Below are 27,370 nucleotides of genomic sequence, written 5' to 3'. Positions count from 1 at the left end.
ATGAAGGGTTTAGTGTGTTTACTGCTGCTGTTGGAAACCTTTGTGTTTGTCAATGGAGGACTCAATGAGAACGAGATCAGTCAACAGCTCAGCTCTGAGGACAGAAGACAGAATCCACCTCAAACAGACACTTTGAGAGCTGAATTTTCAACTGACAGCCAACAATACTGCCATCTGTGCTTCCCTGACATCCATGCAGCCCTGAGAGAACTGACCGCCACGGTCACAGAGCAGAAAGCAAACATCAGAGAACTGACCGCCACGGTCACAGAGCAGAAAGCAAACATCAGAGAACTGACCACCTCGGACACAGAGCAGAAAGCAAACATCAGAGAACTGACCGCCACGGTCACAGAGCAGAAGGCAAACATCAGAGAACTGACCGCCACGGTCACAGAGCAGAAAGCAAACATCAGAGAACTGACCGCCTCGGACACAGAGCAGAAAGAAATCAACAGAGAGCAGAAAGCAAACATCAGAGCTTTAGAGACGCGACTGAGAGATGCTGAACAGGCTGCAGAACAACAGACGATTAGCCTGGAAGAGCTGGAGAAGAAAACTGATGGTACCTCACCAAAACATTCACTCTTTTATCAATGATCCTCAGAGTAAAACACCAGTGCAATACATTACATAGTGTAAATATCAGTTTAAAGTTGAGTGTATACTGTGTAAATTGTGTTTTCTATTACAATAAAGTGTAAATGTGATTTAACAGAATCTTTATTCCTTCACAGAAACTTCAAATCTTACTCTGAGTCAAGTGGAGGAGTTGAGACAGGAGAACAGAGGTTAATATTAGCTTGAGTGATGTTAAATTCAGTGAATACATTCTCAGTGTAATACAGTAATATATCACAATATTGCTTATGTTTTCAACAACAGACAGAGAGATTGCTTTTTCAGCTTCACTGATGGAATCTGGTAGTGGATATGTTGGTCCTTTTACCACTGACATCACACTAAACTACAGGAACGTCTTCACAAACATAGGGAACGCCTACAACCCAATCACAGGTAATTATCAATGAAATGAGTCATAAATATTATAATATTAGATCAGAGGAATCTTCACGTCAGAAATATCACATCCAGCCCCGGATCTTGTCTAAAGATATCCGTTTGTCTGGTGTGTGGAGCAAACCTGTCGACAGAAAGTCTTGTCTGGTTCCTCAAGACTCTGTTAACAGTTTTCTATCAGCCTGAGAGTTTGACTCCGAGAAGAGCAGGAGCAGGAGACGAAGGGATGATGATAAAAAGAGCAAAGTTTTATTGAATAATCTTAGTTGCGTAAGTCTCAATGCTCAGATTTCGTCTGGCCAGTACAATTTCAACAAGTGTTGTTATACAAAGGGGGGGAAATGGAAAATCACTGCTTCACAACATCGTCCTGTGACGATACAAACCTTGAAATGGAGACTTTCTCTGATCTCCTACTCATGAAGCAAACATCCCTTCAGACCACAGTCATAAGATTAAACAACAATACAAAATAAATAAGGAATATAAAATATAAAGACACAAATGAATAATAATAAAATAATACATGATATAAATGAAATACAATTATTAAATAAATAATATGAATAAACTAGAATGACTAGAGTGGTGCTTGCAGTGGCAAAAAAACACGATTAGCATGTTGTTAGCATGATTAGCTAACATGATTGCTAACATTATGCAAACATGATTAGCATTTTGTTAGCACGATGCTAACACAATTACCATAATGCTAGCATGATGTTAACACAATTAGTTTGATTAGCTAACATAATTAGCATGTTTTGCTAGCACAATGCTAACACAATTAATATTTTGTTAGCATGATGCTAGCACATTTTGACTAGTTTAAATCATGTTATAACCCTAACCCTCGCTAATTGCTATTAGCATGTAGCTATTCACTGTTAGCATATGTAGCATATTGGAAGTGCTGTATGCTAGCATGAGTCAAAAGACCCAACCCCCATGTCTCTATGATATTCTGATGCAGAGATATAGGTCTTGCTAAATGGTTGCTAGGGTACTCTGTTTGGTTGCTATGGATTGGCAGCTGCCAATGATGATCCTCCAAAGGCTGTTTGTCAGTATGAATGATATAAACCAACCCCCGTGCCTCTGTGGTATTTAGATGTGAAGATATCCCTCTGTGGATTTGGGTTGCTAGGGTGCTTGATAATGGTTGCTAGGGCATGGCTAGGAAGTGTTGAAGGTGATTTGTGATTGGCTGTTGATGCCCTGAGTCAAACAAACCCACCCTCGTGTTTCTATGACACTTCTATCTAAAGATATCCCTTTGATGTTTTTCAATGGAAGTCTATGGGATCAGTTGCTAGGGAGCTCTAAATGGTTGCTAGGGCGTGGCTTGATAAGTTCGCTGCAATGTTAAGTCGGGATTTTTGACTTTTTCGCCCCCCCCCCCCCGGGCTTCGTAAGCACCACTATTGATATAAATCTACATAAACGACTAATGATTATAAAATTTAATCATATAAAAGAAAACAAAGTAAATAAACCTGTATGTAGGATTGATCACAGATTGCTTTTGAAAATCTTCAGATCTGATGTTGTGTAATGTGTGTAAGAGAATTAATGAAATGATCTTCATCTTTTAAAACTATAACACAGTGTGTTTGGTCATGAAACTGTGTGAAGCTGATTCTGTGTCTCTTGTTGTTTGATTCAGGTGTTTTCACAGCCCCACTGAGAGGAGCCTACATGTTCAGAGTCTCTGTTCATGGTCATGGTGGAACTGGAGCAGCTGCATCTATTGATAAGAATGGAAAGCGTGTGGTTATAGCACATGATTATCAGGCTCAGGATGTGTTAAACTCCTCAAATGGAGTTGTGTTGATCCTGGAGGTTGGAGATGTTGTCTATGTGAAACTTTGGTCTGGCACGAGGATATATGATGACCAGAATAACCGCAACACTTTCAGTGGTTTCCTGCTGTTCCCCTTAAGAGAAGATGAGCTTTGCAGAATGTGATTCCAGTAACTCTGAACCTTCAGCGAATGATTTTAGATGATAATCATGAAGAATCATTAACATATTAACCTGCATTAATGAGGAATAATGTGTGTTTGATGTTTGCTATAGATTACTGTACAAAAGTCAGTATGAGACACTATATTCATAAGCTCTGAGCTTCTCTACATGTCACATTATATAAAGAGTTTCATCACTGAGACAGACAGGACTCATGAATATCACATGACTGATTTGTTAAAGCAGTAAATCTATAAATGTGGAATAATATCTTTTGAAGTGTATCTTGTTGCGGATCCTGGATCTGTATCTTCATCCTGCATAAATAAATAAGAGAATAAAGAGACATTGTGGTATTTTCTTTTCAACAATATTTGTTTTGAAGTCATGATATCATGTGGTATAATAATGGCGCTGTCATGTAATTCATGAGATGTAGTTTACATTTAATTTACAGTTTTTGTCTCTAAAATGGTAGATTGAGAACTAAGAAGTGTATTTTTCTGAATCCAGTATGTAATGTAGCAGTAGCTCAAAGGCTAATCTCATGTCCTTATATATAGAGCAGTGTAAGTCCAGCAGTCGGGAACATGCAGGGATTCTCCTGGAGGCCTGAAGATGGCGCTCCAGAGCGGATCAGGGTCTGTGTGTGTGTGTGACGTGTCCACTGGTTTGAGTGGCCACAACATCGCCTGTGACTTTATTTCATCTTCATCTACTAAAGATGAAGCTAACAATGATGTGAACCATATGAAAAAATAATCAACGTTACAATGATAGATAAATAAATGCACACTGTTAAAAAACACACACAAAAACATGGTTCCCAATTATTTACATTCACGATTTCTAGTATTTGTACAGGCTTTACATTTTTTATTTCAATGTTGTAGCAACTCATTTATCTATTTTATTTTTGTAGCAGATTTGTTACATGACAGCATTAGTTAAAGTTTCTTAAAAGGTCAAGATCAAGTTCTCTGCATCTCCTGCATCAAGACATCCCATAATATCCGTCATCACTCAAATGAATGCACGGCTCAGATTAGTTTCAGTTAACCTACATCTTAAGTTTTGATTTTGTATGGACTTTGTTTGAAATCACTTCCTGTCCTGCCTGTTCTTGGCCTCGACCACCACAAGCGCCATTTTGTGTTTGTCGTATTTTGTTCTGTTTTCATGAGCATGAAGTTCTCAGGACGTGAACCGGATCGGCCAAAGGAACAAACGCCTGTGTTAAAGGGACAGTTCACCCAAAAATGAAAATTCTGTCATCACTTCCTCACCCTCAAGTTGTTCCAAACCTGTATGAGTTTCTTTGTTCTGCTTAACACAAAAGAAGATGTTTTGAAGAATGTTTGTAACCAAGCAGAGAGAGCAACCATTGACTACCATAGTAGGGAAAAATTTTGATCAGATAAAAACCTTCGCTTAGTGTTTTATTCTTCCCAAATATATTCTAAACATCTTCTTTTGTGTTCAACAGAAGAAAGAAACTCCTACAGGTTTGGAACAACTTGAGAGTGAGTAAATGATGACAGAATGGACATTTTTGGGTGAACTGTCCCTTTAAGGAACTCGCCTGTGTCTGTGTCGCTGTGAAAGAGCTACAATCCTTATATTCGTCTATTTAACTTTTACAACACAATGATTATTTTCATTGTGTTTAATATTATTATGTTTATTTTTATTCTTTGGTCATTATTCACAATCATTTATTTTAATCTGTTTTACTTACTCTACTATTACTAAATTATGTTTTTTTATAAAAAGTTTTTGGTTTTGCCTTCAGGTGCCATATGTATAACGCCGCTCAGAGCAGGGTTAGTTTATGGAGGACCAAACCTGCAGAAATTAAAAATACATTAATTAATTAATTAATTAATTAATAAGTAAATAAATAAATGAATAATGAAATAAATATACAAATATGTAAATGGATAAATAAAAAAATGTAATAAATGTGATAATAGGAAAATAAATATGAGAATAAACAACTTAATAAAATAAGTATTAAATTGTGTATTATCTTTCCCTTAATTTATTATTTTCTGCTTTTATATAGATTTTTTTTACTTTTATGTATTTGTTAATACATTTTATTTATCTTTTTATATTTATTATAAATATAAATCTGACCCACATGTATTTATTTTTAGATTTATTTATTGATCCATTTGTTTGTAATTTTTCGTGAGCAACATGGATGTGAGGAGGATAATAATAATATATATAAATAATAAATAAATATATATAAATAATATATCAATAATAAATGAAGGGAACAATAATACAACATTTAATTTGATAAAAAATTAATCATATTTTTTCGAGTCCTTTATTCTGTCATTTATTTTCCTATTATCACATTTATGTATCTATTTGTTCATTTAAATATTTGTATATTTATTTATTTACTTATTCATTCATTCATTCATTTATTTATTTTTAATCTCTGCAGGTTTGGTCCTCCATAATAGTTCCCCCAAAAATGTCAAAAGAAGATGTTTAAAATATATATAGGAAGAATAAAACACTAAACTAAGTGAAGGTATTTATATCTGACCAAATGTTTTGGCAAAAAAGGCAAACGACAGCTAGAGGTTTCAGGAAAAAAGCACACATTTCATTGGTCCGCTTGTTTTTGCATGTGTTCATCATTTCTTTGTATGTCAGCCTGGCCAAAAATAATGTTCAGTTTTGTGTGGACAGGCCAAAGACACACAGCAAACATGAGGGCTTAAATACACAGACTACTGATGAAAAGACAAGGGACACCTGTGAACAATGGTCAAACAATGAACCGATCAGGGGTGTGTTTCCCGTACAACGGCATAACTCACTGCTTAACTACCATAGTATGATGCATCGCTGAAGAAATCAACTAGCTAGTCACGACTGTTTCCTGAAACCGTATTGTCGGAGTAATAACTTATTTTAATGAATCCGTTTAAGGTTGAATTAATGCTAGATTTTTTGCTATAAATTATGAGCATGGCATCTGAGGACTAATTCAACATTTTCTCAGTTATTTTGCTTTATTTCCAGATTCAATCATAGGCTCGTCCTTATGTACTAGAGCATGTACGCACATGCGCACTCTTTAAAGTGATGACCATGCCCAAAATGGCCATGCCTAAGTCTGTAGTGTTTAAGAATTTCTGACTGCTTCATCACTTGAATGCCACAATATTTACACTGAACTGACAAACACACAAGAGTAAAAACACAATGATGAAAATGAATAGATGTTGCATTCCCATAAATGAGCATTCAGATCTAACAGAGCAACTCATTCACATTTAAAGGGGTCATGAACTGAAAAATAAAGCTAACCAATCTGAGCCCATTGCACGTTTCTGAGGGAGGGGCTTCATAGAACTAGGAAGCTATCCGGACGTTTCTCAGAGAAGGGACACAGCGGCGTAGAATAAAGGTAAATTATGTGAAAAATAAGGTGTTAAAAAAATAAAACAAATGAAGCATGAACACATGTTAGACTGCACCCCATAAACACAATCAAGCCTTCGTAAAAAGCTGCTCAACCTCCCCTTTAATGTGGAAAACCACAGTTGCTGCATATTTGCAGAGACTGAAATTAAAAAACGATGCTGCGCCTTTTATTGGATCCGACAGGAATGGCGCAAACACTCCTACGAGTAAAAAAGTTCCCCATGCGTCATTATTGCTTTGTTATAGATTGTTTGATATGAACTGATCATGTGTGCGGGTCTAAAATCACCAGTGATTTCTGATATATAAGGATTCATGTACAGTCAGAGATGTTCTGTCTCAAAATCGTTCATTGCTGTTTATGTGTCAGTAAATCAAACCAGTGACAAATCAGGCGACTTCACATTGTTTCTCTTAGTAGGATGAAAATAATCATCCATAGTTTTTAAAGGGGTCATAGAATTACATTTTTGTACAAGTTAATATGATTCTTTAGTGTCTAAATGAAAAGTTTGTAATATACTTTAATTAAAAATTCTCATTAGTATTGTAAGAAAACACAAATTTTACCTGGTCAAAACCAGCTCAGTTTTCATCAAGTCATTTCAGTGTATGTGACTTTAAATGATAATGAGCTTTGCTCACCCCGCCCCCTCTGCTCTGTGGGGCGTTCGGTTCGACCCGACACAACACCACAACACACGTGGAGTGTTGCCTTGACAACATTTGAGGGTATATTTTCGAGAAATAATGGCAACATCTGAGCAACCTTATCATTTTGAACCGGAGTCGGACCAGGAACAGATGACGAACGTTTCTGAATGGTTGGTTAACGTCATGTCACTTTGATCTATCTTTGTACTGGCAGAGCCCTTGTGAAAAAAAAGTGCACTTTAGCACTTTACTTATTGCACAAATAATATACTTTAAAGGTATACACTTAAGTGTGAATTAAATGCAATGTTTTCGGCGCACTGAATGCACATTAAGTGTAATTGATTTCAAATGTATCACATATTAAGTTGAAATAAAATGTAATAAGTTGCCATTAAGAGTGATTTTTTGGCACAACTTAAGTGGGACTTTAATACAACTTTATATGTACTTTCATAATTGCTTCTAATGTCTTCAAAATATAGTTAAAGTGCACTGCTCAATATATTGAAAGCAATTAATGTGAACTAAAATATACTTTAATGTCAGCTAAATATACACTTAAGTGTGAATTAAATGTAATATTTTCGCCGCTTAAGTGCACTTGATTTGTAATTAATTTCAAATGTATCACAGCTTAAGTTCATGTTAAAATGCAATTAGTTGAGACTTTAGTATATTTTTATATGTACTTTAAAATATGGTAAAAGTGTACTTCTGAATGTACTGACAAGTAATTAATGTGAACTAAAATATATTTTAATGTCAGCTAAAAATACACTTAAGTGTGAATTAAATGCAATGTTTTCGGCGCACTTAATGCACATTAAGTGTAATTGATTTCAAATGTATCACATATTAAGGTGAAATAAAATGTAATAAGTTGCCATTAAGAGTGATTTTTTGGCACAACTTAAGTGGGACTTTAATACAACTTTATATGTACTTTCATAATTGCTTCTAATGTCTTCAAAATATAGTTAAAGTGCACTGCTCAATATATTGAAAGCAATTAATGTGAACTAAAATATACTTTAATGTCAGCTAAATATACACTTAAGTGTGAATTAAATGTAATATTTTCGCCGCTTAAGTGCATTTGATTTGTAATTAATTTCAAATGTATCACAGCTTAAGTTCATGTTAAAATGCAATTAGTTGAGACTTTAGTATATTTTTATATGTACTTTAAAATATGGTAAAAGTGTACTTCTGAATGTACTGACAAGCAATTAATGTGAACTAAAATATATTTTAATGTCAGCTAAAAATACACTTAAGTGGGAATTAAATGCATTGTTTTTGGCGCACTGAATGCACATTAGGTGTAATTGATTTCAAATGTATCACATATTAGGTGAAATAAAATGTAATAAGTTGCCATTAAGAGTGATTTTTTGGAACAACTTAAGTGGGACTTTAATACAACTTTATATGTACTTTCATAATTGCTTCTAATATCTTCAAACTATAGTTAAAGTGCACTGCTCAATATATTGAAAGCAATTAATGTGAACTAAAGTAAACTTTAAAGTAATTTACAAACTATAGTTAAAGTGCACTGCTCAATATATTGAAAGCAATTAATGTGAACTAAAGTAAACTTTAACGTAATTTACATATACACTATTATATAATTAAATACATTTATAATTCAATTTTTCTAATAATACAGCTGCAATTTATTATAATAAACAAATCCAAATTGAAACCCTCTACATTTATTGACAAAACAATCTGTAAAACAAATACACAAACCTTTTTGTTGATGCACAAGAAAATCCCAAGAAACAATTCACAAAAACACAAATTCATTTAGAAAGCGTCTGGAGGACAATGAGGATTATATGCACAATCTTCCTCATACAATGGTACTTAAATCTACCCATCACAGAAAACATTCTGCCTTTTTACATTTTCAGAAAACATTATTCTGTATGATTTATAAGATTGTTTCCTCATGGGGACCTAAAAAAATGTCCCCACAAGGTCAAAATTTACTGGTATTACTATACTTTTGGGGTCAATTGGTCCCAATAACATAGGGATTACCAGTACACACACAGAAGCAAACACACAGTACCTCACACACACACAACACATGAATTAATACAAACAAAATGTAAAGAAAAGTATCATTCCATGTACAACACTAAGATTCAAAACTTTGGGTAACGCTTTACAATAACGTTTAATTAGTTAACTACTTCATTTAACATAAACTTAGAATGACTAATACTTTAAACAATTATTAATCTTAGTTAATGTTTATTTCAACATTTACTAAATAGGGGTGTAACGGCAAACGTATTCGTAATTTCGTACCGAACCGTTTCGGTACAGGACTTCCGGTGTGGTGCACGTGTGTACCGAACAGTATGATGGCAATCTTTAACAGTCGGCTTGTTTTACGCACAGAACACACTTCAATCCAAATTCCTACACAAACATATTAAGTATTCAGTCCATTTTATCATGAAATTCGAGTGATAAATGCCATTTTGATGCTCTTTAATGTGACGTGACAGATCACTGTAAAGGCACGTCAGTTCAAGCGGCAGCGCAGAGCGAGTGAATGCAATCATCTCATTATAGTCAAAGAATAAACATGAATTAACATCAGAAGGTGTGTTGAGGTGTGTTTGAGGTGTGTTGAAAAAAAAAGCAATTTTATATTTAGTTTTCTCTCCCTGCTGTACCGAACCGTCAGTTTTGTGTACCGTTACACCCCTATTACTAATGCAATCTTAAAATCAAAAGCTGTATAAGTTAATTAGTTAATGCTTAACGTACATGAACAATGGCTATAAATGTAATTAACTAGCTTTGAACTATATTTGATTAACTAAGGTCAACAAATATTAATAAACACTGTAAAAAAATATTGCTCATCACTGTTAGATCATGTTGGCTAATACATTCAATAATGTTAACAAATGAGATCTTATTCTAAAGTGTTACCAAACGTTTAAGCTCTTAAACCTTGACTAGCACCAAAGTTAGGACCAAAAGGTTTATTCTAAAATCTTATTCCAGCATTACGGTGAATGAAAGTAAAAAATAAAAATAAATAAATAACCTGAAGAACTCCAAAGGCACAATTTTTTTTTTTTTTTATTGTTCATCACCAACTATTTTGAAGTTGTTGGAAAGTGCTGTTTATGTCAATGTTCCAGAAGCTCTCCATCGGCAGAAAACTTGCGCACCATCTCTCCACAGTAGATGAGAATGGACATGTTCCAAAGCAGGAAAGCAAAAAATATATACCTTGAGAAAAGAAAAAGAAAACAGAAAGAAAACAATTGTTTATAAAACAGATCTATCGATTATTATAATTGGCTCAATTAAATGAAAGCGATAGATGTACAGTTGCGCTCCAAAGTTTATATTCACACTGCTGTATCTGTTAAAAAAAAAAAATATTTTAGCAATAAGAGGGATCATAAAAATTAGCATGTTGTCTTTTTATTTAGGACTGCCCTGATGAAGCAGTTTATTCTGCAATGTGTGTGTAAACTTTTGACCGCAACTGCATCACCTATGTGATGAATTACCTCAGTCATCAGGGCAACATCACAGTAGAAGCTGGGAGAGGTTCCTTCACGTTTCCCACAAACACCAGATCCCACGCACCACATCATCTTCACGGACACTGGGCCTTAAAAATAGAGGACATTTTAATAATTGTTTTTATTCCCACTTTACAGGGAATTAAACATAACTTAAATATATATAAATAACCCAAGAACCATGCAAATTGAGAAAGCTATTCTTCCATTTGTCCTCATCTTGCCTTGCAAGTTTCATCTGACCATCTCCATGAAGGATGCTCCAGTATTTGCCACGGCTGGCACAGCAATGCTGAGGCCCCATTCCTTTGGGTTGTTACCTGTAAAATATATAATGATTTGGGGTGTAAATGCACAGGTGGGAATTTATTACTTACAAATGGACAAGATGCAAAGCATTTAAAAGCTAAAGCTTAAAAGACTTGATAGCCACCCGCTTCGAATGTTATCACTCGATTGAATGGGCGTTATCAGTGGTTATCAGCCCATAGGAATGGGCTAGAAGGTGCCTACTGTGCCTACTGGTAGGCTCAGAAGGCTGTTATCATCCATCCACATGGTTAATCAGCGATACGAATACAAGCGAAGACTCCAGATCCAATCCTCGAGGATTCCAGCTCGCTGGTTGTTGGAAATCTACTGGATGACGCGGCAACGTTGCGATATTTCCCGCTTGATATTTTCAGGTAAGACCATTCATACAACCGAGCATTTATACTGTAAATAATTACTCAATAAGGGAAAACGTAATATCACGAAGTCCATTCATAATAGCGTAATATCACGGAATGAATGGGGCAGACGCGCCTGCACAATTCCTTCACACAGAGACATAAAACATGCAGGATTCATATTTAAATAGTATTTTTGCCGTTTAATATTCACATACACTAGTAGTCCATCGCGATTTGATTGAAGTGTGCTGACTTGAATTGGATTTTTTCATCCAAAATTTGACCGTGACATTTCCGTGACATAGGCCTAAGTTACCATAAACAGGAAATTCCATTTTCACTTTGAAAGTACAAAAATTAAAGGATTTGTTTAATTTTTATTGGAATAAAAGATACGTGTTGTATAGGCCTACCTTAATTTGGTTACCAGAAAAAAGACATAGGCCTAAAAAAAATAAATATATATTTTGTTAAACTTTTAATAAATTGCTGTTAAATTAAAGTTAAAGTTCCATGATTTCAATTAATTACACATACTTTTTGATTAATAAAATGTAGTTTAGAATTTAAAAGTTTAGAATTATACAGCACTGTGTAGTGTAAACAATTGTGCAGTGAAAATTACCACCTAGTGTCCAACCTACTCTAATACTGTACCTGTTTACACGTGAACAAAGGATCTACAACATGACAAAAGCAATTATTTATAACATGTACATGAAATATTTAATAATTGGACACAACTATGGGACAAGGCCGTGCAGCAGCAATCATCACAACAGTGAAAGGAACCTCAAGGTTATAAATGTGCAATAGACCCTTTTCACATTTCCGGGTTTCTCAGAGCGGAAGTCGTCATAGTTGGGTTAACTATTATAGCTGTGAATGAGAGAATACATTAAATATTTTTGTGATTTCACAACTTTCAAAAAGAGGGAAAAAATAGAGTGAGATTGATAACGGCAGTGAAAAGAGAGAAATATGTTCATTTTTACCATCACTCCCAGACGCTATTACAGAAACACCCTCACAGCAGCGCTAACTATTTTATTGTAATTAGATGCAAAAGTAATAAAATACAAAGTATTAGTGTTATAAATGTACATATATTTAAAAAAAAATGAAAATACAAAAAACACTGCAGGACTTACGATATTGATGACCGTTAAAATGCATCATCACAGTCTGTGAAAAGGGTCTATTGTATAGGGTCCCATTCCTGTATTTTGCCTGGGGCCCCCAAATCACTTAATCGGCCCCTGGCTTTATGTGAGCATTAACGTTGCTAATAAGCATGTTTTTACACCTGAAGCTAATGGGGAAATTTAGTTTACTAGTTAAGCGCAAAGTTAGCCTGTAAAAAGGAGTTTTTCCACACTGTAAGACTCATATTGATTAATTTCAGTGAAATATTAAAACCCAATACATATTTTATGGCTGTTTGGAAACCTTGGGATCTTGACTAGAATGTAAAATAAAGTTATGTGGATTTGAACAAAGCTTGGCTGGATTTGATCCCACACGAGGAAGCTTACAATTACATTCATGCAAAAGATAAATGGCAATATATTAGAAGTAAATAGAGAGGTAAATGTGGTCTCGGTGTGTGTCACATTTATTGCTGTCCTCGACATTGAACTTGAAAAAATAAAACCCAAAAGCACAGGTCTGCCTGTCAGTCTGTTTATCCAGGTGTCTGCCTGCCTGTGTAACATTAATATCTCTTTACCTAACTTTTTTGTCTCCCTTTACAGCAACAATTTCAAGTTTGAAGATGGCCCAGAGAGGTAAGCCTTACAGTTGGTAATCTAGAAGCATAGGCAAGTGTGCCTGAGAACGATGGTATGATCTGCAACACTGTCTTTTATTATTACTGATGTATTACTGACTAGCTTTTTCTTTCTTTGTTGTTATTCAACAAGAGAGAACTCCAATCAGTCCAAATCAAAGGGAAACCCTGAAATCCTTCTTTAAGGAAGGAATGACAAAAGTAGGTGGCGAATTGATTCCGAGAGCTGCATCGGCCACTGGTTTGGACACTAGTGTCATAGAAGTAAGGTTTACTTTAGTGCTACACTAACAAACAACGTCAAATAAACATTGGTGTAATACTCTTTTGTTATTCTTTCTTTTTCAGAACTGGATTGGTAATTACAAAAGAACCATTTCAATGACAAAAGCTTCGTCTGAGCCCCAGCCATCAAAGGCCAAAGCTCATGTTAGAGAGCTGTCGCCTTACAATCTTTTTTGTAGGGACATACTTCGACACAAAGGTGAGAGACAAAATTTAACGGCTGCTTTTAATTGTTATACTAAATGGTTTGTTGTTGTACATAGTGGCCCTGTTTACATCAGGGGTTTTGAAACAGATTTTCAAGATAGGATCTGGCAAGCACTTAACTCACACAAATTGCATTCATCAGTGTAAGACTGCTGAGTTGTTACAGAGAAATGGGTTTCACAACTCAAGTAAACCAGTGTGTTGGACAGATTGTCGTTGTATAAATTTACTTTAAAAAAGAGATGCTGACTCTAAAGTTTTAAGTTTTCTGTGCATCTACTTTTTCCTTAGGCTCAATGAATGATATTAAGGGCAGGTGGGCCACATTGGCGGAAGAGGAAAAAATTAAATACTCCCAAGAGGCAGCAGCACTGAGGGCACATGGGCAGGACCTTAGCCCTGAGATGAGGGATGCCCGAATCAAAATGCACCTTAAAAAGCTGAAGTTAGAGGTTTGGAAACATGCTTCATTTGCTAGGCATTAGTGGTATTATTATATTATTAGATGGAAGGATGATTGACAACAATTGTGATGTGATCAGAACATTGTGACAGACAACTGGATTGTTTATCTGTAGATTTTTTTCCGCATTTCAAATGAATTCATCCCAAATAAATATTCTAGCTGATTTTTGTTTACAAGGCTATCAACAACAAATATTCTCACATTGAAGAAATTGTCAAAGGCTCATACCACCCTCTCAAACTAAATTCCTACTGGTGGGTCTAGTCTATTCAGATCAAGTTGGTCAATTGAAGCATTAGAAGTCACAAATGGCCATGAGTCAAATTTGTAGTTGGATATTGGACTCTATGTAAACACAGCTAATGTATAGTTAATGCAACCCTGGTGGTCCTTACCAAGCCCTGTTATAAGTTGTTTCTTCAGTGTGTGTTAGATTTTTAAAAGTAGGTTTTGTCTATTTTGTGTATAAATGTACTATTTTTGTGGTTGTATTCTTTATCTAAATATTGTAAAGGTGACTTCCGGTGTGACGAACCAGGAGATGGCAGCTTAGAGAACGTGCTCCCGACAATTTCGGACATAGTTACCCACTACAACTCGAATATTTAGAAACAAACTTAGTTTACAGAGTGATTTAAGACAGTGGGTCTCGAGAATGCCCAAAGGGAAAAATAAAAAGTTAAAGCAGAAGGAGTTACTCGACGTCGAAGGAGCTAGCCAAACTTCATCGCCTAGCAGCGTAATGGAGGATGATGATGACGATACGCATACGCAACTCGGAGCGGGTCAAAGTGAGACCGGGGACTTTGGCCTCATACTTAAAGAGTTGAGAGAGTTCAGAAAAGACAGCAGTCAGCAGCTGAATGCGATACGAGAAGAAATTAATAAATCTAATACTAGGATCGAAGAGGCGGAGAAGAGGATTGATGCGACTGAAACACGGTTACAAGTGGCGGAGGATACCGTGCAGGAGCTGCTACACCTTCAAATACACCTAGACGCTAAGCTGACTGATTTAGAGGGCCGCTCCAGACGAGAAAATATCAGAATTCACGGCGTTAAAGAGGGAGCGGAGGAAAATTCCCCATCGATGGTGATGTATGTGGAGTGCTTGCTGCGGGAGGGCTTGGAGCTTCCGGCTACATTTGAACTTCGAGTGGAAAGAGCTCACCGCGCCTTGATGCCGAGGCCGCCTGGGGAAGCCTCGCCGAGGTCCATCGTTGTCAAGATGTCAAGCTACAGGATGAAAGAAGAGCTGCTGAGAATGGCCTGGCAAAAGCGAGGATTTCAATATCTCGGGAAAAGAGTCAACCTTGATCACGATTATGCCCCGGATGTCTTGAAAAAGCGAAGGGAGTATGCCGAAGCAAAAGCGATATTGAAGGAGAAGAAAATCCGATTTCAGACGCCGTTCCCCGCCAGGTTCAGAGTTTTCTACCAGGAGGGAGTTGTGATGTACGATTCGGCGGAGGAGGCTACAGAAGATATGGCGAAGAGGGGGTTCCCGGTTTCGGTAATTAAACACCCGATCTCGCTTTTGGAGCGGATTCAGCGGTTCACGTGGCATACCGTCAAAAGACCAGGGAACCGGCACAGAGCTGGCAGGGCTTTGGATTATAAGGAAAAATTACAGGCTTTTAGACGCCAGGATTCAGGATGACTGTTAGTGAATTGAAAACTGCTGTGCGCGAGTTCACTGGGAATATAAAGGGTGAGTCCGTTGAGTCGTTATTTTCTTTTTCTTTTTTCGTTCGGGATTCCCGGAAGAGAGAGGAATTAAGACCTTTAACACGTCCTGTTTATTAAAGAAACTTTGAACGGGCTGCATAACCAATGGTATAATGTAAACGTCGGTGGGTTTTTCTTTTATATGTTGCCAAGACAGAGACGTTATCATGCATGAAGGCCCTCTCCCACCTGTTAGGGGGGAGGCTTTACCTCAGAGCCCTTTTTCCATCAGGGCTTCATCAGGGTCAATATTAAGACCCCACAGTTGGAAGTCTTTTTATTTCTGTTCTTATTGTGTTTTGAGTGTTGCAGCAGTTCCTGCTGCGGTTCTTTGTAGTTTGTGGGATGTAACCTGTGATTCTTTTTGGTACTCATGTTCATTATGGGTTTTTTTTTTTTTTTTTGGGGTTTATTTAATTTCTCATTTTTCCCCTTACACTGAATGCAATCAGTTAAAATAGCAACTTATAATGTGAATGGCCTTGTCAACCCCATCAAGAGAAGTAAAATATTAACTAAACTAAAGAGAGAGAGAGTTGAGGTGGCGTTTTTACAAGAAACACATCTTTCGGATACAGAACACGCTAAATTAAAAAGATTGGGCTTTAAACATCAGTACTCCTCATCATATTAGGGGGGGCACAGGAGGGGGGTGGCAGTATTGATATCTAACAAGACTAGTTTTGAACCCATTTTTGAAAAAAAGGACATAGAGGGAAGATTTATTCTCGTAAGGGGAAATCTAGAGGGCTCATTGGTTACTCTATTTAACATCTACGCTCCTCCTAACTCTGACTGGAAGTTTTTCAAACAGATATTCGATTTAATAACAGCAGAGACCCATGGGGTCCTAATCTGCGGAGGGGATCTCAACATTAGGTTAAATCCTAAACTGGACACCTCAAATACACACACAGCCCAGCCCAATTTGATAAGTAAAAAGATCAATCTGGCTATGAAAGAAATCGGGTTAATTGATATCTGGAGAGAATTAAACCCTTCAAAGAGAGACTACACTTTTTTTTCAAATCCACACTTGGCGTATTCGAGGATTGATTATTTTTTTACTTTTGCTCTAGATCTAAACAGGGTAGTGGATTGCGATGTAGGGAGCATAGACCTTTCAGACCATAGCCCCATGTATTTAAAATTAAATCTGGAACAATACCGGAAAGACACCTTATGGAGGTTGAACACATTTGTACTGAGTCAGATGAAGGAACAAATTAAGAAGGATATTGCTGAATACTTAGAACAGAATGACAATGGGGAAGTTCCCCCTCCAATATTATGGGATGCATGTAAAGCTGTGCTTCGAGGCAAGATAATTGGATACAGTGCTCATCTAAAGAGAATAAGACAAAAAGAGCTAATTCAGTTGGAAGTAGAATTAAAACAATTGGAACAACACCACAAAGACACAAATGATAAAAAAAAATAGAGAGCTACTTAGGAAGAAAAAGAACGAAATAAATGAGATTTATACGAAGGATATACAAAAAAAGTTAATTTTTACAAAGCAGAAATATTATGAAGGGGGTGGGAAAGCCAGCAAACTACTAGCTTATAGGCTGAAAAAACAACAAGCAGAGAATTCAATTCATAAAATAAAAAATCCTATTACTAATTCTATGCATTACAAATTAAATGAAATACAAGATTGTTTTGAAAATTATTATAAAAAACTATATTCCCAACCTCAAATAGATGGAGGGAAAATGGAGGATTTCTTTCAGAAAATTCATCTGCCTAAATTGAATAGTGAACAAAGTAGGAATCTCGTAGCAGAAATAACAGAGAAAGAAATTCGCTCAGCCATATCGCATCTTAAACCAAATAAGGCTCCAGGTCCGGAAGGGTTCCCTTCCGAATGGTACAGAGTCATGGAGGGTTCTTTGACCCCTGTGCTGCAGTCCACCTTTAACTGGGTACTTAAAGAGAACAGTATACCTCCCTCCTGGAGGGAGGCGGTAATATCTTTAATTCCGAAGGAGGGGAAGGACAAGTCTGAATGCGGTAATTTTAGACCAATAAGCGTGTTGAACCAGGATTATAAAATATTTACCCATATACTAGCCAAACGAATAGAGGGACTGCTACCATTAATTATTAGTCTTGACCAGACGGGTTTTATTCGTGGAAGACAAACTCAAGACAGTATCAGAAGGACTTTACATGTAATTAACCATATAACAGAATATAATTTAGATGCAGTACTAGTGGGGCTGGACGCAGAAAAAGCGTTTGACTGTGTAAATTGGTCTTTTTTATATAAAGTTTTGGACAAATTTGGATTTCATAGTACATTTATTAAAACATTACAAGCTCTCTATGATAACCCAAGGGCAAGAATTAAAATAAATGGGGCTGTCTCTAGCCCCTTTACATTAGAAAGAGGAACAAGACAGGGCTGCCCAATTAGTCCCCTCCTGTTTGCAATTTTTATTGAGCCCCTGAGCCAATGGATCATTCAGGACAACAATATTAAAGGAATTGCTATGTATGGGGGAGAACAAATTATTTCGTTGTTCGCTGATGATGTACTGGTGTATTTAACCGACCCTGAGCAGTCTTTGGCACGACTATTGGAATTATTGGAGCAATATGGATCCTTCTCTGGATATAAGCTGAATGTTCCAAAAACACAAATTCTCTGTTTTAATTACAGCCCTTCTGTTAATATGAAAAATAAGTATAATTTGAAATGGGACTCGGTTTCAATTAGGTATTTGGGGGTAAACATTCCAATAGACTTGACAAAATTGTTCTCACTTAACTACCTCCCCTTGAATAAAAAGATTAGGGAAGACATAAGGAGATGGGACCTTCTACCTTTTCTTAGTTTCGGATCACGCGTGGAATCTGTCAAAATGGTTATTTTGCCGAAATTGCTGTATCTCTTTCAATCTCTTCCACTAGATATACCTGACCAACAATTTCAGGAGTGGGACAAGTATATTTCAAGGTTCATTTGGCAGGGACGAAGGCCAAGAATTAGATACCAGAGTTTACAATTGACAAAAAACAAGGGCGGGGCCGCTCTCCCATGCTTAAAAGACTACTATACTGCTGCTCAATTGAGGCCATTAGTATGCTGGTGCAACCCAGATTACTGTGCTAGATGGAAGGGGATTGAGGGTGCTATGTCAGATGAATTTCCAATTCAGGCTGCAATCGGGGATAAGGACCTGTTGTACAATTTAAAGGAATTGGGAAACCCATGGATATGTTTGTCACTTAAGATATGGAGCAAGGTAATAGCTCAAAGTAACCTGAAGGACGGGGTAAAGGTCCTGAGATGGTGTGCATTTGATGCCGATTTTTTGCCTAATAGATGGGACGTAAGATTTAAGAGATGGACTTCACAAGGTTTAACAGCGTACTGTACATTTTTGCATAAGGGGACTATAAATAGCTTTCAAAATCTGAAGAGGCAATTTGGCTTAGTTAACGACGATTTTTACAGATTCCTTCAGGTCCGGCATTATATTGACCAAATGCAGAAGAAGTGTACGGTAGGCTGGGATAACATTTTGTTAAAAGTGTTTATAGAGGCTTATCTTGCTGGCTCTAACCGGAAGCTCATCGCAAGAATATACAAGGGGCTACAACAAACAAAAGGCAGTTCATTGTATGTAAAGCAAAAATGGGAACGGGAAGGAAACTTTGTTCTAAAGGAAGAAGATTGGGAGAACTTATGTGAGATACAGTGGAAAACTTCCAGTTCAGCTTTATGGCGAGAGTTTTGCTGGAAAAACCTTATAAGGTTTTTCATTACTCCAGCTCAGAAGAAGCACTACACCAATTCTTCGGCTTGCTGGCGACAATGTGGGTGCCTCGAAGCAAATCATTTTCACATTTTCTGGTCCTGTACATTATTGATTCCATTTTGGCGGGAGGTTTATAAAATTTTGCAAAGCATTTTTCAGATGGACATTCAATTTAAATTTGAGTCTTTATATTTAGGTGCCTTAACAACAGAAAATGTTTCTTCTCATGTCAAATACTTATTTCAAATCCTAAGTGCTGCTAGTAGAAAAGCTATTACTAGAAGGTGGTTAAAACCAGGAAAACCTACCATGGAGGAATGGATTGACATTATCTATGATATTTTCAAGATGGAAAGAATTACTTTTGCTTTGAGATTGCAGCAGGGGACTTTTTTGAAAAGATGGGAAAGATGGATAACGTATATCACTCCATTACGACCATCATTTGTTTAAAATGGATCTCGGTATTGGTTTTTTTTTTTTGGTTTTTTTTTTTTTTTCTCAATTCCCCCTCGGAAGAGGGCTTTGTGAGTCATTGAGGTTTATCCCATCATGTTTGTTTTAGTTCTCCTTCTGATTTTACTATGTCTAAATATTATTAAGCATATGTAATGTAGAATGAAGGTCTATTGGACCCTTGCTTATGTTAGTACTACTTACCGAGCCTGTGATGCTTTTTTTTTTTTTTTGGGGTTATTAATGTACATTTGCAGATGTCTTAATGAGAAGTATGACAGGTAATATCATTGATTGTAATGTATGGACCTGTAAAATCAAAATAAAAAAAAGAATTAAAAAAAAAAAATATTGTAAAGGTGTCCAAGCTTGAGGATCTGGGTGTGGAAACTGCCGTTTTATCATTTGACCGCCAGAAGTCCACACTAGAGGTGTTCGAACTGAGCAGCAAAGGAGCCACTGATTTCCTTGATTCGTCGGACACAGTGAACAACTTTGCACTGCATTTCAAAGGTATTGGTTATATGAAAATCCACAGAAATGGACTCTGGTCCATTTAGTGCAAATATACATAATACAGTTTTATGAAATTAATTGTTGTCTGTTGTTACATCAGTAGCCAGCTCCTCAGCCGCAATGCCTAAAGATCAAGTCGGTGTTCTGGTAGGAAAAGTGCAAGAGCTTTTCAACCAAAAATATAGTAAGTATAAGTTCAAATACTTTTAAAACTGATTTAAAGAAACTGCTTATCTTGATAACCTAATATACCTTCATGAATCCATGGCATTATTATCAAATGAATAAATTAGCTAATGTACCCATCAACCATTAGATTATGACACCTTACCAAAATGACTGTTTGCAGCCTGTACATTGGCTATCAACTAGATGAGAGTCACAATTGTCCAACTGTGTAACGTGTGCATGCATGTGTGTGCCCGTGTCTTTCAGAGGAGGCTGGAGGTACTGGAAGGCTCCCCTACCAGTCCCTGGTGAATCAGGGCATGGCCATTAACGTTGTTGGACTGCCCAACAGCCTAACCCTCAGAGAGCCTTCCTTTTATGGAAGGAAACAACTAGAAGCAATTTTAAAAGCTGCCGAGGAGATTTCATTTGAAATAAGTAAGTGACATTACCATAATTGTCTTTCTCCACTTGTGTTTTGGCAAACCATTTGGCTCTATGCAAAGTGGGGGAAAAAAGTTTACTAAAGAATAATTCAGGCCTACATGTGAGTCTTTGTATAGTGCTGGGCCATTGCATCTCTCTCTGTCTCTTCATCCCAACTGGTCAAGGTGGATTGGCTGCCCACCCTGAGCCTTGGTTCTGCTTGAGGTTTCAGCCTCTTAAAGGGGTCATGATGCGATTTCTTGTTTTCCTTTCTCTTAAGTGTGTTATGTAGCTGTTTGTGCATGTATAAGATCTGCAAAGTTACAAAGCTCAAAGTCTCAAACCCAAAGAGATATTCTTTGTAAAAGTTAAGGCTCAGCCACACCTTCCTAAAACACTTTATTCAAACACACGACAAATCTACGTCAGTCTATGGGGGCAGAGTTTCATAACACCACCCAAATGTATACGCAAAGAAAGAAGGCATAACTTTTATTCTCGTCGGCGCCACCATGTCATTGAGACGCTGTGTTTTTCGTTGCGAAAGCCAAACTACTTTGTTTGGCCTTCCAAAAGAGGAGACAATTAGAAAACAGTGGCTAAGCTTTAGTTACAACTCTGTTCTAGAACAGCACAACCCAAATATTCGACTGTGCTGAGCATTTCGGAAGACCTGGGAGAGCACAGACCGTTTCTACGATAACAAATGCAAACTTACCAATCCGATACTTTTGATGTGTTTCAGAAAGGCAGGGCATAGAGAAGCAATTACTTTTTTTTAATCTAAAACCTCATAAACACATTGCATTAAACCAAAAACACAAAATAATGTTCTTTTTAGAACCATCATATGACCCCTTTAAAAGGAAGTTTTTCCTTGCCTCTGTCACCTAGTGCTTGTTCATGGGAATTGTTGGGTCTTTGTTAATAATATTATAAAGAGTATGGTCTAGACCTACTATGTTTGAAAAGTGCTGTGAGAACTTATGAATTGGCACTATATAAATAAAATTTAATTGGAACATATTCAGGTTATAGATTCTGTATGTGTCTTTGACAGTTTGTAAGGAATGTTACAATATTTCTCAGTTTCGGCATTATAATGGAACACAATTTCTAAAAAGGCACCTCTCCAGAATATCCTATAGCTGTTTAGTTGAATGTGACTAGTGACTGTGGCCCTTGGTAATGGTTTTTATCTTTTTCATGCTCATCAAACTATTCACTTATTCAATTATATGTATATAATTCCTGCAAATTACATTCCTTCATTGATACTGCTATGTGATTCATAATTTTTCTCCAGTAATGCAGGGAGGCCAATTATTTGTTATGCTCATGCTACACAAATGTTTTTTTCCCACCTAAAAATATCAATCAGATGCTGCACAATTCAACCCCACTGACATGGCAGAGGGAATGTCAGAGCACATGGATGCAGAAGGTACGTTGAGTTGTTTTTATTTTATCTTTAAATAAATATATAACATTAGACTTAAAGGGTTAGTTCACCCAAAAATGAAAACTATCCCATAATTTACTCCCCCTCAAGTCATCCTAGGTGTGTATGACATTCTTCTTTCAGACTAATAAAATCAGAGTAATATTAAAAATGTCCTGACTAATCAAAGCTTTATAATGGCAGTGACTTGTTGGGTCATTCTTGAAGTCCATAAAAGTGCAGCATCTGTCCATCATAAAAGTGCATCTATCCATAATATAACTGCTCCACACGCCTCCGGGGGGTTATAAAGGCCTTCTGAAGCTAAGTGATATTTTTCTTTGTGTAAGAAAAATATCCATATAGAAGACTAAAATAATAGCTTTCGGCGGTCAGTGGTACGCAAGTCGACTTACGGCGAAAGAGTAACCCTTGACCCTTGAACCCTTGACACATGCGTATTGACCAAGCGGCAACCTCCCGCAGTTTCTCTTGAAGCCAATACGGAAGTGCCTCAAACTGCAATTCATCTACTGGCCACTAGGGACAGGATCCAGAAAGGAGCAGAATCTCATTGAGCCCCATGTTAAAATGGCCAACTTTAGAGCAGAATAAAACATGTTTACAGCCTGGTACAAATTGTGCTTTTGGTCTATACAGCTCATTTTGCCCTTCATGACAACTGTGAGGGGGGTGAATTTTTTTATAACTCATTCGTTTACATTATATAAAGCCTTAAAATTCTGCAAAATTAAGGGCGTGGCCATTTCGAGTGACAGGTGGATAGCCATTTATCTGCTGTCTGTTAGTCATCGCGTCACTTAAGCTCCGCCCACGTCCTGCCTTTTTGCACATTTTCTGTTATCCGGGAGTGACGCGCGATGACGCGCTGCCAAGATGGCTCGTCCATACTTTGCGCTTCAGAACGGCTCATCAGAATCCTATGGGTGACGTCACGGACACTACGTCCATATTTTTTTACAGTCTATGGCAGTGGTTCTCAACCTTTTTTCAGTGATGTACCCCCTGTGAAATATTTTTTCAGCCAAGTACCCCCTAACCAGCGCAAAGCATTTTTGGTTGAAAAAAAAGACTTAAAACAGAGCACTGTGCCATCAGTGTCTGATTTATTAAACTTTGGAACAGATAAACGCATACAAAATTCAAACATTTGAAAAAAAATTACTATTTCGAACATTTTAAATGATAATAATCCATGACTAAATTTATTGCAAATATTTATCATTACTAAAATGTAGTGATTCAAACTAATGTAGTGAAAACAGTGACCATATTTCTGAAATGGAAACCGGGGACATTTCATATTTGAGTGGTCAAAATATCACTTAAATCTCATTTGTTTGATTATTAGGATTTTTGGTCTGGATTTAATACAATAAAAAAACACAAAAAAACAAACAAACAATGAAAACAGTTATTGGTAAGCTAACCATTGTAAATAAGCAGTTCAAAACAATATTGTAACATGACTTAACAAAAACACATAACAAAAATAAAACATAAATATGATAAATAACACTATTCAACAAATATTGTAACATTTTATAATTTTATTTAAGTTTATAGGCAACTATATAAATTACTTTTTTTACTTCAAAAGTTTTGTTACGTTTATGCTTGAAAATAATTCTTACTGTCCTTAATTGGTCTTGTTATTTAGCTTTTTAGGATTATTTTAAGCAGAAAGTATATGTATTCTGCACATGTTGGTTGCAAGTGTAATTGTTTGGGGTTAGGGTTAAGGTTTTTATATTGAAGTTATAGTTCAGATGTGTGGTAATCACTGCGTTGTGACTGCAGATCTTTTGGGGACAAAACAATCCCGCACCTTGTTGAGGCTCTGTTATAAAGCACATACAATATTACTTTAAATTAAAAACGAATAGTTAGTATGTTACTACCTTGAAAGCGACAACGAGGTTTCTTTTGATATTTGACGATAATGGCGCTCTGTCTGCTCTCGACTCGGTACGTTCTTCATGAAGTTGAAGCGGGCGGAGCGTGCGCTACCAAGTAGAGTCAGCGTAGCAGCAGTATGTTGGTTGGGCGCTTTTTTTCCAATATATCTGCGGGTTGTTTGGAACGAGCTGTAAAACGGGGACATTTCCGGGGACAACTCCAGTCGGGGACAGAACATTAAAAGCCCTCACCCTATCACCCTATTGTTGATCCAAGTGATTGACAGGTGATGCCAGGCGGCATATGACAGGTTGGGTCAAACCATTTACATTTACATTTACATTTATGCATTTGGCAGACGCTTTTATCCAAAGCGACTTACAGTGCACTTATTACAGGGACAATCCCCCTGGAGCAATGTGGAGTAAAGTGCCTTGCTCAAGGACACACTGGTGGTGACCGCTGGGATCGAACCAGCAACCTTCTGCATATCAGTTAAGTGGTTTAACCCACTGGACCACCACCTCTCCATCCTGGTATGGGGGAGACTCTGGGTTTTTAGGATAATGAAATCGAATAGCCTACTGAATATAAAATTAATTTTATGAACTTATACTTATATTTTTCTGAAATATTTATTAAAGAATTATTTTTAAAGTATTTTTGCATGGATGCTTCTTTTTAAATATATGTAGGCAATAATTAAAAATCTCACGTACCCCCTGGAATGCCTTCACGTACCCCCAGGGGTACGCGTACCCCCATTTGAGAACCACTGGTCTATGGTATTGACGAACGCAGTAGCGCAGAGGATAGAGCAAAACAAAACACCGTTCATGAATTAGAGTCTAAAACTAAAAAAAATTTAAAGCAGAGAATTTCGATATAAGAGAAGGGGCTTGAGTTTGTTGCCCAGCCCTATCCATGAGAGCCGTCAAAGCTTTAGATTTTAGTCTAAAAAGTTTTAAATATGGATATTTTTCTTACACAAATGCGTCACTTCGTTTCAGGAGTCCCTTTTTTAATATAACTCTGATTGTATTCGTCTGAAAGAATAAAGTTGTATACACCTAGGATGACTTGAGGGTGAGTAAATCATGGGCTAATTTTCATTTTTGGGTGAACTATCCCCTTAAGAAGCATAGTTTAAAGCTCCACTGTGTGATATTTTCCCCCATCTAGCGGTTAAAAGGTATATGACCATCCAGTGAATATTAGTTTCTCTTCCTCTCAATTCCGATTTCGTTTTAACTCCTACGGTGGCCGATTTAGTCCAAGATTAATATGGCTTCCAGTTCGACCTCGTCCACATTGGACACGGTGCCATCGAGTGTTAAAACGCCAAAGGCGAAGCTTGAATTTACGGGTATGTCCCTCTTTGGCTAATGTACTTTCAAGATGGAGGGGCAACATGGTGACCCGCATTCGAACCCATAACCGTATGTATTTTCAATGGCATATTATAAACTTACGAGAATACTTTATTACTTGAAAGAAGTAAATATACATTAATGAGCACATATATTTTTGAAAGAACTAAGTGTTTTTAGCTAAGAATAAACTAAAAAAGCTATACAGTGTAGCTTTAATAGATATGTAACAGTGGTCATTAAACAGCACATTTGACCACTGTATACATTATTGAAATAATAAAATAAAATCAAAAGATTAAATTTTCACCTTTGTGTTATGGTTTAATGTTTTCAAATCAACAGACACAGCAGATGCCGTCCAGACAAAGTCGGTGGAGGAAATATTAGAGGCCATGTGTGAAAATGGCAATCGTAATACATTTTACCAAATGCTACAAATCAGTTTTTGGTTTTGCTTAATTTTGAGCATAATTAAAAATTCTGTTCTGAGAAGTCTGCTATTGACATTTGACCCAAAAATTTTAAAAAATTACATTTTACGGAGACAGTATTTTTCCAGGTGACATTAAACAGCATATATAAGGTTGGTATTCTGATCATTTATACTTTGAATTGGCTGTTTAGATTTAGATGCAAATAATGTTACTGTCTATTTTCATTCACTGAATTACTAATGAACTATTGACAGTACAAATGCTGACAAACTGAATTATACATTTGTGATTAAGATTCAAATTTGTATTAAGAAAGTTGTTATTGTGTTTTGTTTTATTTACTTAAGGTGCACAGCAGATGGAAGAAGATTCCACAGAAACAGAGACTTCTGTAGCCATCGTGATGACTAGAGATAAAGGTATCTTTCCACATTGGGGTTATTTTTATTTACCAGGAAGTCCCATTGAGACGAATGAGCTCTACCTCATAGTAGACCTGGCCAAGACTAGCAGCAGCACAGATTAAAAAAACGTTTCAAGAGATTACAATAAGAACAGATATGGAAACAGAAGCATAGACTAAAAAATTAGACAGTGACAAACTGACAAATCACTCTCCAATCCTTTAATTTAGGATACAACAGCATTAAACTAGATTCACTTGTAAGTCTTTCAAGGGGCAGATTCCAGGCAGAACGTGCAGACCCCTAACCCCTCTGTCTCAGGTTTGATTTACATCCATTTCTAATGGAAAACCTTATTTCAGGGATATACTAAAGCTGCTTTATGAAATGGAACCCAGGAACTCTTCTTTGTTGACCTGCTTTTATCTTAGGATTGAGCATCAGCAAGATCTGAGATGAATTGATGTGATATATACACATTTTCATTTGGCAACAGATGAAAATTGGCAACAAGCTGCCTTTGAGAGGTTTGCTTTGAATATGGTGATGAGTATGATTTCAACTAACTGGTTTGACTTCCAAAATATTTGTGTTTTTCCTTTGGTAGATGGAGGCAATTTGTGCTGTGTCTGCCGTGTCCATTTTGATG

At 36.6% G+C, this 27,370-nt stretch overlaps 1 protein-coding gene across 1 annotated transcript; it reads left to right on the top strand.

Moving 5' to 3' along the window:
- Window positions 1-26,843, top strand: LOC307126337 (uncharacterized protein; the record flags this gene model as incomplete). Its single annotated transcript, XM_079816801.1, has 13 exons — window positions 1-222; window positions 719-791; window positions 886-1,017; window positions 2,687-2,941; window positions 13,093-13,125; window positions 13,261-13,391; window positions 13,476-13,611; window positions 13,911-14,071; window positions 20,399-20,552; window positions 20,659-20,739; window positions 20,991-21,161; window positions 22,531-22,593; window positions 26,665-26,843. The coding sequence occupies 13 exons, from the start codon at window positions 1-3 to the stop codon at window positions 26,841-26,843; spliced, it is 1,791 nt and encodes a 596-aa protein (XP_079672927.1).
- Between the last annotated feature and the right edge of the window lie 527 nt (window positions 26,844-27,370).

Source organism: Gobio gobio (genome assembly GCF_949357685.1).
Source record: "Gobio gobio genome assembly, chromosome: 5".
Lineage (NCBI taxonomy): Eukaryota > Metazoa > Chordata > Actinopteri > Cypriniformes > Gobionidae > Gobio > Gobio gobio.
Note: the sequence above shows the minus strand (reverse complement) of the source record. Positions and strands in the feature narration are given on the sequence as shown.